At 33.2% G+C, this 14765-nt stretch overlaps 1 protein-coding gene across 2 annotated transcripts in view; it reads right to left on the bottom strand.

The window, feature by feature from the left end:
- The window catches only part of NIPBL (NIPBL cohesin loading factor), a 170233-nt gene that overhangs the window by 92173 nt on the left and 63295 nt on the right, over window positions 1-14765 (bottom strand). For both annotated transcript variants that reach the window (XM_081131107.1, XM_081131106.1), the window contains exons 2-6: window positions 8122-8264; window positions 6085-6250; window positions 3674-3801; window positions 828-927; window positions 146-297 (exon numbers count right to left, since the gene is read on the bottom strand). In XM_081131107.1, coding sequence (XP_080987233.1) covers window positions 146-297; window positions 828-927; window positions 3674-3801; window positions 6085-6250; window positions 8122-8185 — 610 coding nt within the window. In that variant the 5' untranslated portion in view covers window positions 8186-8264. The remainder of the gene's footprint in view (window positions 1-145; window positions 298-827; window positions 928-3673; window positions 3802-6084; window positions 6251-8121; window positions 8265-14765) is intronic.

Here is a 14765-nt window from a genome sequence, read left to right as displayed (position 1 = left end):
TAGTTTAGACTATATCTTAAAAGAAATGTTTATTGACAAATAAGTATACAGTATAGAATTTTAGTTTGTGTTTTAAAAATTAAAAAAGAAATGAATTTGCTTGGAATAACAGGTATTCCTTTAAATAAACAACCAACTTTCTTACCTTGCTGCATCTGTGGATGTGTTGTATAACTTGAAGGATGGGAATATGGCATGTATCCTGCAGGGCTTTGTGGGGCATATGGACTAGGCACTGGGCTATTTTGTTGTGGCATAAATCTGTTCCCAGAGCTTGTCTGTGGTGGCACAAACCGGCTAAAACCCAAAATCCAAATAAACAATGTAAGGAAATGAAATAAACATGGTATTCCTTGAAATTTCACTGTCATAAAATTTTCCAAACTCTAATTTTTCTAAAATAAAATCTATGCAAACAGAAAAAATTTGAAATATACAAAAATCATTCACAAATCATAATCTAAGAGTTATAATAAACAGTTTACAAAAACTGAGATAATTCATTTATTTTACTTTCAAAAAGTATCCATCTGTTTAAGGTATATAAACCCACACTGCCCAAGTTCTAGTCTATAAATTTTCTTATTTATCTCAAACACATTGGCTATTTTAACATATTCTTTTGTCAGCTACTTCAATCAGTATTTTAAAACATTTCCATACATAACATTTTAAGGTAAATGCTCATGTGGGTTACTATTTAAGACTAAGCATTTTAATTTCTTAACTACATATAATTCACCATCACCTAAATGTATATATACACTACATATTCACCATAGAAAATAATACTTAAATAAAATTATATATATACATATATATATTACCTGGAGGGGCTATGTGAGATAGTGGTTTGTTGATAATTGGAAGATGCAGGACTACTGTGCATGGAATTCTGAGAAAGTTTATATTGAGACATCATCATTCCTAAACAACACACACAAAGATGGTAAACATATTATTTTCTTCTAGAAGTAGCCTTTAAATGATTTAAATCGTTTTTCAAAAACATAAATATCCTTTTGGAATACAACTAATTTAGAAGCAGATTAAATTTTAAACTTTTTAGATTTAAATTTTTAAAAAATTGTACTTGCTTGAAGTCCCATGATTTAGCCTTAGAACCGAAAAGAACTTTTAGAAGTCACTTTATCTAACCTCTGATCAAACATTACACACTTCCTTCTACAATAGGCCTCTGGGTGGTTTTCTATTAAATGGAGTACTTTATTACATACATCTCCCATCCTTAGGAGCTTAATTTCACAACACTATTTGTTTCATTGTAATTCACACCTTTGTGTTTTTAAAAATTTTTTAATTATTATTTTTTATTAAAGATCTAGGTTTTTAAAACTACTTTATTTAGAGGCCCAAAGTTTGAGCTGCTGCAATCCATCTGAAAGTCTTTTGATGCAAAACAGAATGTTCCTATTCTTTCTTCCATAATAATTCTTTGTCACATATTAAGGATTAAGTAAATATTTGATTAATGAGAGAAAATATAGGAGTAGCTTTCAGATTCTCACATTTCTTTTCAAGCTAGACATTGTTCCTTCAATTGTTACACAAATGGCATTTTGTTATATAGGAGATAAGAAAAACTCAGTTATTTAGACATCTTAAAATCAAAGATAAAACCTATCATTAACCCTGAACTTTCTCATGATATGCAGAGCCTATCTTTTTGGGAGCTTCAAAGCATCACATTATATTCCCAAATTTAATTTCCTGCTATTGATATGAAAAGTGCCTTTCACCAGAAACATTCAAACAGAAGTTATGAGTTCATTTGCCAGGAACACTACAGAAGGGATTCTAGCTCTAAGATAGTGGTTGAATGAGATGAAGGCTAGAAATCATCTCAAAGTCTACCAGTAATACTAAAGTGTTTTCCTTTGTATATAGTCTAAATTTCAACTTTTGAGCTTTTTCTTCCAATTCAAATTCAATACTAAATCATATTTTTCATAGCTTAATAATTTAATTACTATAATTATTGTTGCTGGATTTTTTTTTAAACAGGGAGGGCAATATTCCATAAGATGGGAGTTAAAAAAAAACACCTGAATTAACAATCATCACTGGGACAAGCTGGAATTACTAGTTTGAAGGCAATAATTTTAAAAATAAAAGGGAAAAATGAAATTCTAATAGTTCTTTGTCATTATCTCAAAGTTCCCAAAAAGTATAAATAAAATGATTTGCATATTATAAATTTTCTCCATATCTGACTCACATTTACACCTAGTAAGAATCACCTCTTAAAATTTTAAAGTCAACTATCACTTGAAAAATGCTTAGAAAAAAATCCCAACATGCAATTAATTTTTAAATGCTGGTTTATGGTTTTACATAATAGGATATGGAGAAATCTAACATTTTGGACTGAAAAATAAGTATATGTGTAGTATGAAACACAAAATGTGACTAAATGGTAAATACTCTACTGAAAGTTTATTAGTGATTTACTACCCAAATTAAATGTTTAAAAATATAAGTTACCAAAATGTAGTAAAAATAGCCTTGGAAGACTTCCTTTATTCAATCGTATATTTACTCACATTATCCTATACCAAATCCTATCCTATTAGTCTTTCTTCCAATCAACAATCTCTCCATATTTTCTTTCATTCCAAGATTCTTCCAGAGCAAGTGTAATTCTAGTTTTCCTTTCACAATTCAGATCTGTCTCCTCCTACAGCAATCTAGCTATTAGTTCTAATGAAGATACAGTCTTGTCCTCCATATCTGCCTTCGATTTGCTACAAGATGAGTTAGGCAGAGAAAATTCTCTTTGGAGAATGGACAGTTAGCTATGCAATTGTTTTAAAAACACATTTCACACACAAATACACAAAATCAACAAAGTAATACTATTAAAACAAAACAAAACTAGGGAATGGGGAGATTCATGGAGGTGCTTCCAATAAATCTGGCAATATCCTTGAATACGATTAATCAATTAAGTAAGTTAAATCTTCTTCAGTTGTCTAAACTATTGTCTTCTGACTATTTTAGTCTTGAGAGCCATCTAAGTACTTGGGCTTGACAAATTCAGTAAGCTTCAGACCCAAACAATGCTCCAAACTCAAAGGTGCTCCTAGACTACATAAAAATTATACCTGTTGGACATCATACTTTTATAACTTTTATAATAGGTTTTTCCTTAATAACAACTTATTATAAACCCATTTTTTCCATTGCTAAGGCAACAGAAGTGTTAAACCAGTTACTACATAACCATAAAGGTAATCACCATCAATAATAAAACTAATACCTGGTATAATTACGCAAGTTGAAAAGCTCTGCAAGTATTTTTATTATTTGATTAATGAAAAGACTTCTTTCATACCAATTATGCAATTTTCCAAAATAAAAAAATTCCTAAAGCTCTTTGAGTAAACTAATACACTCTAAACTATCTAACAAAATACACTTTAAACTTTGTCTAATTTTCAAGAAATTTAGTTGCATATTAAACTGCAAGAATATTAACAACCATTTAATTTCCTTCTTGTTCTTGGCTAGATTCAAGGTATCAATGCAGCATTCACAGATGATAGACTAGCTTGTTAAAGGAGACACTTCAATTTAATTACTGCATGTTAAACAAGTCCTGATATGGACCCATAAAAAATATACTACAAAATTCAATTATTATGAACCTCACCACTTTGTACATATTTGTTCTGCATACTTTTCTCCCTGAAAACGTTAGGACTCCTTGCCAGGACGGCCTGCAGCAAGACTGGTATGTCGCCTTCTGGATCATCACTGCCAAGATTATCTTTCAACTCTCTGGCATTGAAAAAAATATCAAAAATTAAAATAGTGATTGATTGGTTAAGAATTTCCTATTCTACATTAGCTAGATAGCAATTCACTGGTGAAATTCAGAAAAGGCTGAGACATAAATCAAGACTAATGGTACAAAAACAAATCACACAAATATGTCTAACAATTTGATGGACTTTTGAAGATGCTATTACTGGAAGAAACAAAATGATAAAAAAATGACAGAGGAGGATTTTTTCTAGGATAACTTTTTTTTTTTTAAAAAAATATATCTTTATTGATTTCAGAGAGAGGAAAGGAGAGGGAGAGAGACAAATAGAAACATCAATGATGAGAGAGTCATTGATCGAGCCCACAACCCGGGCATATGCCCTGACCGGGAATCAAACCCCAATCGCCTGGATCCTAGGTCAACGCTCAACCACTGAGCCACGCCCGGCAGAGCTCTAGGATAACTTTTTTCCCCCATTTTATTTGAAACTGAAAAAATAGCCCAAAACATATTTTATGAACCTATGAGTTTATTTAAGGATTTTCACATCAGTTTCAAAGCAGGAAATCTAGTCTATCTAAACTATTCAAAACAGCCCTGGTGGGTGTAGCTCAGTTTGTTGAGCATCACCCCATGAACCAAAAGGTTGCGGATTCAATTCCCAGTCAGGGCACAGGCCCAGGTTTCAGGTTTGGTCCCTGGTCAGGGTGCATAGGGGAGGCAACCAATCGATGTTTCTCTCTCTCTATCCCTTTCTCTCTCTCTAAAGTATCAATGAAAACATCAAATAAATAAATAATAAACTATTCAAAATAAGAAAGGTATAGAAGTGATAATTATGCACAGAAGTCGATATTTGGATTGGAATGTATTTTCTCCTTTACATCTTAATATGAGTCAGTCATTTTGAGAATGTCCTCTGAATGAAATACTATTGCCATATTAGTTAAGACAAGACCCAGAGGTTACATAATTTTTCCATCTTGTATTGTTTTCTCAAAGTCATTAAGAAGAAAAAAACTCCAAGCAAGTGGTTAAGGATAGTCACAATTTTCAGTAAACCTGAAAGTAAGTAGCAAATTAAATTCATAACTATGTGAGATAAATGATAAAATTAAATTTAGGCAGTATTTTAAATTTTACACTCTACATGTCACTGCTCCATTCATTACACCTAATAAGAAAGATTTATAAAGATGGTGTTCAATGATAAGATTCAATAAATTTCTGAGGGCAATCTTAAAGTAGCTTTCCATAAAATAAATCATAACTGTATACGTACTGTTTCCTTTTCTCTCTTAAAATATTTGGTGAAAACTTGATTAAGTATGTACAGATGTAGCAAATGATGTAGTATTTAGACACTGTTAAATTTTTGGAGTGAAAAAATATTATTATACATTATTATACATTCTGATTTTAAACAACCATTTCTCAGTTTCTCCAGCAGCAAATTCACATTTAGTATTTCACCTCAGAGTCAGTAGCTTTAAAAACGGCCCCAAAGTATGTACTGCATCTAATGGCAGAGACTTCTCCACTATAATGTGCTTTATTCTCATTTCTCTAAATAATAAATCTTTAAATCAAAAAAAAAAAAAAAATTAAAGGATAGAAAGATACACGAGTATCACTGTATGGTGGGATGGAAAGGATAAGGGTGAGACTTAACTTTTTATACACTTTTTTGTTGTTAAGATATAAGTATGTACTGCTTTTGCAGTAAAAGTAAAATTTAACAAGTATACTTATGTGCAAAAATTTATAACTATAAAATTTGAGTTAATAATATTTTAAAAAGTCTATTGTGTACAAATACACACCTCTGCTTAGGCTGTACAATGAATCCTGGTGAAAATTAGTCCCTAATTCTGCAGTAGCCTTCCGTGGAGCTAGTCTTGAGCTCTTCTTACACTTCCCATGAGAAGTGTGTGAGCCCACCCCAAGTGGAGCCAGCAGCACTGTCCCTAGTGACGGGAATTCCAACCACTCTAACGATACCAGGAAAAAGGAGCAATTTTACACCACTGCACAGATCCATCTTTATGGATATTGCAAGATTATTCCAAAAGTATTGAAAAGATCTTTATAGAACTAAATGAGTCAGAACTATTGTCTCAAAGTAACTATCCTATTTAAATCTCATTAATATCTCATCACAGAGGCTATATTCTCACTTGGATACTGATATATTTTAAAAATAAACTACACATCAAAGTTTTTGAAATAAAAAGCAAAACCAGGATTGTTGATTCTCTTAGTAAGACAAACTTTTTATTTTAGATTGTACTTACATGTGATCTGTTGATACCTGGTTGAGGCTATGGACAAGCTGTGAAACCAAATTATCATCCCTACAGGCCAAAAGGCAATTCACCTCTTCTGCTATTCGGGCATTAAAGAGGAGGCTCTTTGTAGTTGTAGCAGGTAAAGGGGATGGAAGAGGCAGCTGGTTCAGGACTATTTGGAATAAAATGAGATTATTAGACATTGAATGACTGTAATAAGTCTCTTTAGTGCTTATATATAATTTAGAATTAAAAATAAGTTATAAATATCAATATGATATGACATTATTTTTAATGTGAATATTATTAATATACTCCTCTTCTCCCTCAACAAACCCCAATTATCTCTACAAAATTCCTAAAACATTACTTGGACCATAATAGATTATACTACTCTGAGAATAAAACTCAGCTCCTTTATATTCGCACTGATCTTTCCTACTTCAAATTTTTATTAATTTACTAAATAAATAGCCAAAAGGTAAGGTTAAAACTAAGCAATGTCCAAAAATTGAGACTACATTAATTAATCTCACTTACTTTTGCTTAAGATTTATCAAAATCACCAGTACTCTCACATAAATAAACCAAATAACAATACCTGACTCTTCACCAGATAGACAAGTAACATGTTTTTTAAAAGATTAAGTATATACAAACATAAATAGCTCACTTTAGCAGGACTCTGGAGGAAAAAGAATATCTAAGGGTTTATGCTCTAAGTTATAAATTCCTAAATAGTTCTCTTCTCTCTTCATTCTATTCTAAATAGCAAAGAAAAGAACATAAATGTTTTATATGGTACTTTAAATTCAACTATTTAATGTTTCTTCAAAAAATGGAAATTTGTTTATTTGCCTAAACTAAAAGTTAAGATAGTTAATTAAAATGTCTTTGTTTTTGGTTTAATTTCGAAGCGCCTACACAGTATAACTATCATGCTGCTCAGCTCCAATTGGTAATAACAAGTTTTTTATTAATAAAAACCCAGGAAACAAATTATTACTTGCTGAGATAATGGGGAGGAAAATCAATAAGAAATCCCCGGTAGTATATCTGATTTTGCACTCATGCAGATTATACGAGTTTATGCCTTACCAAAAACAAAATGATAAAACTAAAGACAGTTTTAAAAGTTTTCTTACCTGAGTTATACTAAACCCACCAGCTACTTTCTTGTTATCTCAGACTTCATCAACTAGCCTGCTACTTTCCTAACTTCAAAGCTATAGTCTGTATGCTGAACTTAACTGTTCAGAGTAAAATAGGCTGTTGATATCTATGAGATATTTTACCTCCAGCTAAAACCAGCTGGAAATTAACAGAAAAATATTATTTGGGGGATACTGGATACAGATAAAAACATTTCTTGAAGTTATTTCCTCATAGCTTCTTTATTTTAAAGCCCTACATCTTGCATAGCGCTACACAAAGAAAAGTATGCCAACTCCTCACCTTCTATCCTTCCTTCTCATATAATTTTTTCTCTTTACTTATTCAGGTAGGACGATATAAGGACTAATATTGTGGGTAGTTTTTTGCACCATTGCCCAGGGACAAAGAATTAGAGATGCCCACCAAAAGAATAAGTCCCTAAAAAAATGTGTTACACTACATAAATCTCAAAAGAATGACAAGGTTCTTTTAAACTTAACTGTTCAGAGTAAAATAGGCTGTTGATATCTATGAGAAACTTCAACAGATACTGAACATGATATACAAAATAAACCATCACTAAAAATTAGATTGTTGGGCTATCAAATTTTCTTTTTTGAAAGGCATTTCAAAGAAGGGAATTTCAGTTACCACTTCTATGAGTGCTTTTTTGAAAGTAAGGTCTTACCTATTAGTAGCTGACTATACTAGTTTTGTTACTTTCACAAGTATGCCAATGAATCAAAGGAAATAATGATGTTTGTCATTCAAAATCTAAAATCTTAAAAACATTTGTTATTTTGTTACAAATAATTTTTGTTGTCGTCTCTCAAAAAATCATTGTTAACACAGAGTAGAACATAAGTTAGATAAATTAACCAAACTCACGGTCTGTGAGACTTGCAATCCCCGCAAGAGTAGTGATGGGGACATGGGGCATATCCCCATTCATCCTGAAGTTCTGGAATGGTGTTGCCGATAAAAGTACTTAGTTCAGGTGCCAGCTGTCATTACTTCCCATTTCCCAAACACTGCAATGAAAAAGATACAATTATTTGTAACATGTCATATATATTACTATTAGGGAAATGCTTGTAAAATATAATTTTTTTTTTCTTTTCTTGCTTGTTCAACTGACATAATAATAGCAATCATTCACATACTACTTACGGTATGTTAGGCACTGCAAAGTGCTTTGCACATATCAACTTATTTAGACTTCACAACAAACAAGTAAGGTAGGTACTATTATTTTCTGCATTTTACTGAGAAACTTAATATACAGGGAATTTAAAATAATTTGTGGAGCAAAGATTAAAAAACCCAAGCAATCTGGCTCAATAGTCTGTGCTACCAGCAGACTGTAATACTAGACAAGGATACTCAACTTTGACAAGTACTATAATTCTTTTCCACATCATTAACACATTAAAATCTAGCTTCAACTTGCGTTTTCTAGCTGTATCTTTCACTACTTTCCTACATAAACCATTCTTTCCAATCAAACTGACCGAATTCTCTTGAATCCACCTTGTGTTTCCTCAATGTTATTTATTTCTTAATATATTTCCCTACCTAGGTAGCCCACTTATACTTTAGTCCAATTCCTATGGACTAAAGATCCATGGCAAGTTCCTACTACTTCATGAAACCCCATACAAATTCAGCCAAAAGCCATCCTACCTTAATCTACCCTGAATTTACAACATGTATTGCCCAATATTCTTTGTAAATAATTACATATCCCTTTGTGACATTTTTTCAAACGTGTCTTGTTTCATTCTTGTAAAATTATTTAATGTTCATGTACTTATCTTCCTATCACTGCATGCTTATTAATCAATCACATAATCAATATACAAACACATACAGGACAAAGAAAGATGTGTTGTTAACATTTTAATATTCTTATACAATGAACTGACTTAAATATTCAGTTTTCATTATGATGTAATTGTGTGTGTGTATATAGATATTTTATAAAATTCCTGAACACCTCCTTCCATTATTTCTGTTCAATGTCCCCAAATTTTTCTCATCTTAATTTCAACACGTGGTTTTGGAGCATTTATCTTTCCTTTAACAATAAGAACTTTCTTTTTTAAGTACATAAGACAACATTTGTGTAAGAACTTTCTTTTTTAAGTACATAAGACAACATTTTAATGAGTGCACATTTATCAAAGATATGCCTTCATCAAGTAACTATAAACTAATAAGCAAATAGAGATATCCTCCACATCAACTAAGATGTAGTGCTAAAATAGAAAGCTGAATTGAAATTTTCAGTTTAAATGTTGCCCTTTTTTGGGGGGTTGTAAACTTCAAAACAGTGATATAACACTACTAACTCCCATTACTCATACACCTGAATAGAATTTTGCAAATAAGCTTTTTTTTAAAAGTGGAGGTATACAGGTAGTTAAAATTAAGAATCTCCTTTTTCCTCAAACACTTTTATTATAAATATAAGTTAAATTGACAAAAGTTCACAAAACATATATGTGTGGTTTAAAGTAAGTATCCACAGAACCACCATCCAGAAGGCTTGCACCCTAGTTCCTTCTAGAGGGAACAACCATCCTGTCCTTTTGGTAATCATTTTTCCCTCCTTTATAATTAATGACCTTTATAAGTACATTTTTTCCTAGTAGCTGGCCAAGGGAAAAAACACTGCTTTCCTTTGATGAATGAATGACATAAAATTTGCTAGTACAAGCCCAGTGAAAGGAAATGGCACAGGAAATAGTATAGAAAAGATATCCTTGGCTATCCTGTATTTGTCCTTTTGTTTCACTGTGGACTTTACTCTTTGAAGTTATCAATTTGATTCTTTAATCATCACTAAAGAAATTTTTTTTTGAAACTACACATTTAGCAATTGTATCACACACTAAAAAAAAAAAAAAAAAAAAAATCAGAATGTAAAGCCTGATAGAGGTGACCAAAACACAATGAATTTTTTTCTAAGTAAGGCTAATAAGAAAGTTCCAATTTATGCTTAGTAATTGATGGAGAACTGTTGGAAGAAAATTATGTACAGAACAGCACAAAAACATCTTGTCGTCACACATGACTCACTGTTGTACATATAAAATTGCCATACTCAAGCAGATTAAGTAACAAGTTACCATGTTTAATTATTTAATTCGGAGGATAGGAACCCTTAAAGAACATAAAGAAGAGGGCTCTATTGTGGGTTACCCAACTTTATTCTGTTTTCCTAAATCCCAGGTAACATATAAAGCAAACCCAACCCCTACGCTGGAGCTTTTTAGACTAAAAATAACTTACACAATTAGTTACCAATTATGAATTACAAGATTAAGAAACCTAACCACAAGACTGTGCTTTTCTTAGTGACATAACGAGGCATCTGAATACTCTGATGTCAACTCAAAACTGAGAGGAAGGGAAGCAACAAAGCTTGTTTGATTTAAAATGTTTTAAGTATGGACTTAGTAGATGACAATTAACACATATTTTTAGACCTCATTGCTGAACTATGCCGATTTCACTGGAATCCAAGATTCTGAAGAAAAGCAGCAAATTTTGGTAGAAATGGACTTATAATTTTAGCTAAGTCACAAATTTTTGATGATTGTGAGTAATCTGTGGAAATGTTGCTGCCTTATGCTGGAAGGTGACCAGAGTCCATCAAAAACAGCATTCCTAGAATTCTAAAATTGAATATACACATCCCTAACTAATCAGACACGGCATTTCTGGCTCTGCACTGGGCAACGTTTGGTGTACCTGGCTCTGTGAAAGTACACTGTCTTTCATGAAACTGCTGAAACTGAAGCTGAAAGTCATTATCTCTGGAGAACAATGTGTCCAGAATGAAATGGTAACCAAATAGGAAAGATTATAATGAGTCCTTTAGAATTGTCACTTAAGGCAGTTTTTTACTTAAAATCTGTGAGTGGTGACCGAGTAGTAGATTAAAAAATAAATTTAGAGGGTTGAGATCAACACTGAGAGTGATAGAGGGAAGAAAAATAGAAGGGTACACTGCACACTGCTTTTGAGTCAAGGTAAAAGGTTTTTGTGAGTCACCTCAGCACAGCAGTTTGGGAGCTGCTGATTAAAAGAAATGGAAGAGTGAAGAAAGTAGCCCACCTTCTAAGTGGTGATGAGAATGCAATAAATGCATGTAAATCACTTCACATCTAAGTGATCTGGACAAAGTTAGTGATCCAGAAAGTTAACGGTGTTACTGCTAACTGAAAACCACACATTTGGGGGAACAGAGGACAAAGAGAAACACAGGTTAATCAGGGGAAAGGGTTCTTTTCAGTACAAATGATCCCTACTTCTGAAAGAACTATTATAAATTTTTACTTGAAATTCCAGTATATATTTCACCATAGTATTACAAATACATATAATAGTCCTAGGCATGCCCTCCCACATTAATTAAATAATAAGTTAGCTGAAATAAATACCTGCTATAAAAGGCAGGAAAAAATCTAAGTTGCAAATCTTGCACACACATAAGAAATCATTTATAGACTGGCTTGAGGGTTAATTAAATAATGGTTAAGTAGTGAAGATATTATGGTAAATTGTCATTTCAGACCATTACAATGAGTCTGAAGGGAACTTCTAAGCACCTGCCAAGATTTTTAAAGACCTTGGCTCTTTTTTCATCTAATTTCACTTCAAAATTTATAATTTCTTCAAGCAAACAAAAGACAGACAAATAAAATAGTACTGATAGAAGTTATAATAATATTATTACTCAAATTGGGAGGATTTGGAATAAAAGGTACTCTCATAATCTGATGGTAATAAACTTTCCTGGACAGCGACTTTGTATCCTATAGCCAAAAAATGTGTATATTCTTACCTCAACAAACTTTTTTTAGTAGTGAAAAACTAGTAGAAACAATAACACTTGTTGAGTACCTCCTATCTAATAAAATCATTATAAACACTTTAGATGTGCTCTCATTTAATTTTTATATGACACTGAGGTACTAATAATCCAATTTTATTTAATGAGGAAACTGACATAAAGAGAGGATAAGTAACTTGCCTAAGGTCATACAGAAGGGGTCCAACTCAGGCTGTCTGGCACATGGATACTTTATATAACTTAAAAGATTATTAGTTTAACATTATTGGTAGAATGAATGTTACATCCATGAAAAATGACTGTGTACCAAGTAAAAATCATGTTGTACAATCAATACAGATGTACAGATGTGAGGAAAGGAGATAGTCAATATATAGTCAAGTAAAAAAAAAGAACAGCCTGCCTGAATTTGAATCCAAGCTCCTTTACTTACTATGCAAACCTGAAAAAGTTACTGAATCTCTCTGTATCCTAGTTTCCTTATCCTTGAAATATGAGGCAACTAATACTACTGTTCCTAATTTTGTTATAAGGATGAAATGAGTTAATACATGTAAAGTACTTAAAACTGAGCTGAGCCTAAAGTAGGGTTCAATAAATGTGACCTATTATACACTTTCTGCATCTTGCTCTTGTCACTCAGAAATACGTCATATATGAAGATATGTCTAATTCTTTTTCTAATATTATTTTACAGCTTTACTGAAACATCAAATTTAAATGAATGTTATTCAGTAAGGCATACCAGGCAGCTATGAATAAGGCAACGACCTCTTTATAGAATCAGACTCTTTACTTTATGACCACATCTAGTACTTGGTTCAAATTTCTATGGTACCTCAGGTACTCTTCTAGTTTCTTTTTTACCTGGACTACACAGAAGTAAGCAAAACCCCTGAAGAAAAGACAGCTATTCAGTCTACCTTAATTTAATAACTGAAATTCCTTTAAAATTCTACTTTGTGTTTTTCTCCAGAAAAAATCTGCCTTTTTTTTTTTTTTTGTACATAAGTAAAGCATTTTCTTTTTACCTGATAGTTAAATAGTTTTTAATTTTTGGGGGGTTAACCCTCACCTGAGGATATTTTTTCCATTGATTTTTAGAGAGGGAGAGAGAGAAGAAGGGAGGGAGGGAGAGAAGGAGGGAAGGAGAAGAGAGAAACAATGATGTGAGAGAGACACATCTATTGGTTGCCTCCTGCACACACCCCTAATCTGGGCCCCTGGATCAAACCTGCAACCCAGGTATGTGCCCTTGACTAGGAATCAAACCCAAGACTCTTCAGAGCCCCACACTAGTCAGGGCTAAAATAGTTTTTAAATGTCATACTAGGTTAGATAAATAGTTCATGCAACCCCATGTAGGTACTCCTTGACTTATGAATGGTTATCCAAAAGAACACATTAAGTTTCTATAGTATTTAGCCCTTCAGAATGATGCATCCTGCCCCGTCCTCTCCCAACCATGTCGTCTGACAAAATCCGGACGTGGAGAGGAAGCTTCAAGGAAGGCGTCTTCTGAAGAGAGGACGTGGCATGTGGGTGGGAGTAATTGGCTTAATGGGAATATCTCTCCTCCTCCTTGGAGGGGGATTTTGGGTCGTAAAATCAATAACTAACCTGGGAATGGTAAACAATGTTCACTTCTGAAGAAATCCTGATTTCCCCAAGTCCAGTCACTATCACATGTGCCGGATGCTTTAACAAATAGTTATTAGAAGAAGCTAGGAAAACTCCCCCTGGCGCCCCCAAAAAGGAATTTATGGAGGAACTAGGGAAAGCTGAGCTCACACAGCCGCCTATACTCAAGTGCCCCGCCTATGACTGCAGGATTAGTCGAGGACAGGAAAAGGCCATCGCCCCTCGCCTGCTGTACAAGGACCACCCTGGGTAGCACATAGAATAAATGGCAGATTGTGGCATCCCCCTAAAGGGGCTAACAGTATGGAAAGGCTACCAGACCCTCCTCAGCCTTACACAGGTGCTTCCAATGAGAACAGTATCAGAATAGTTACTGTAAATGGAAGGCATGTTCAGTATGAAAACTTGCCCTTCATGAAACGCTTGGCAAGGCAGCAGCCACGCTGGTGCTTGCTCCCAAAGAAACAAAAGCAAAGCATTCTTAAGCAGTTAATCAATAGCTATGGCAAAAGGCACTCTTTTCTTAGAAGAAAATGGCAAGAAGAATATAATAGCTTAAGAATAGGTCCATAGTTAAAATATAACCAGAAGAAGTAGTAACCACAGGCAAATATTATATAAAATTTCTGTCTCACAAACTAATATATTACTGCTGCAAACAAAGCCACATCTATCACTCTATAGGTCACTGATTTTTCCTTTCTCCTCTATTCTAAAAAATAAGTCAAAATTGTTCCGTTCTGATGAAATTGTAACTTGTATTGTTTAACCTGTGAATAATATTTCTTGCTTGCTAACCGAAAAAATGTAATCGTAGCCAAAAAAGATAGTATAAAAGATTATGTTGATTCTCAATAAAGTAGAACAGTGTCACACCACCTCCGAGTCGGGTAGTCTGCTGTCTCCCAGCGCCGACGCCTTGCCCACCTTCGGCACCCCTGACTCCCGCTGCGGCTGGACCGCGGCAGCATCCAATATTTATTTTGTGTCACTGTGCCAGATACTATGTTAGGCAAGCAAAGTGCAGTAG

This window comes from Miniopterus schreibersii (assembly GCF_964146895.1).
Source record: "Miniopterus schreibersii genome assembly, chromosome: 3".
Classification (NCBI taxonomy): Eukaryota; Metazoa; Chordata; class Mammalia; order Chiroptera; family Miniopteridae; genus Miniopterus; species Miniopterus schreibersii.
The sequence above is the reverse complement of the archived record's forward strand: the minus strand, read 5'-3'. Positions and strand labels throughout refer to the sequence as shown.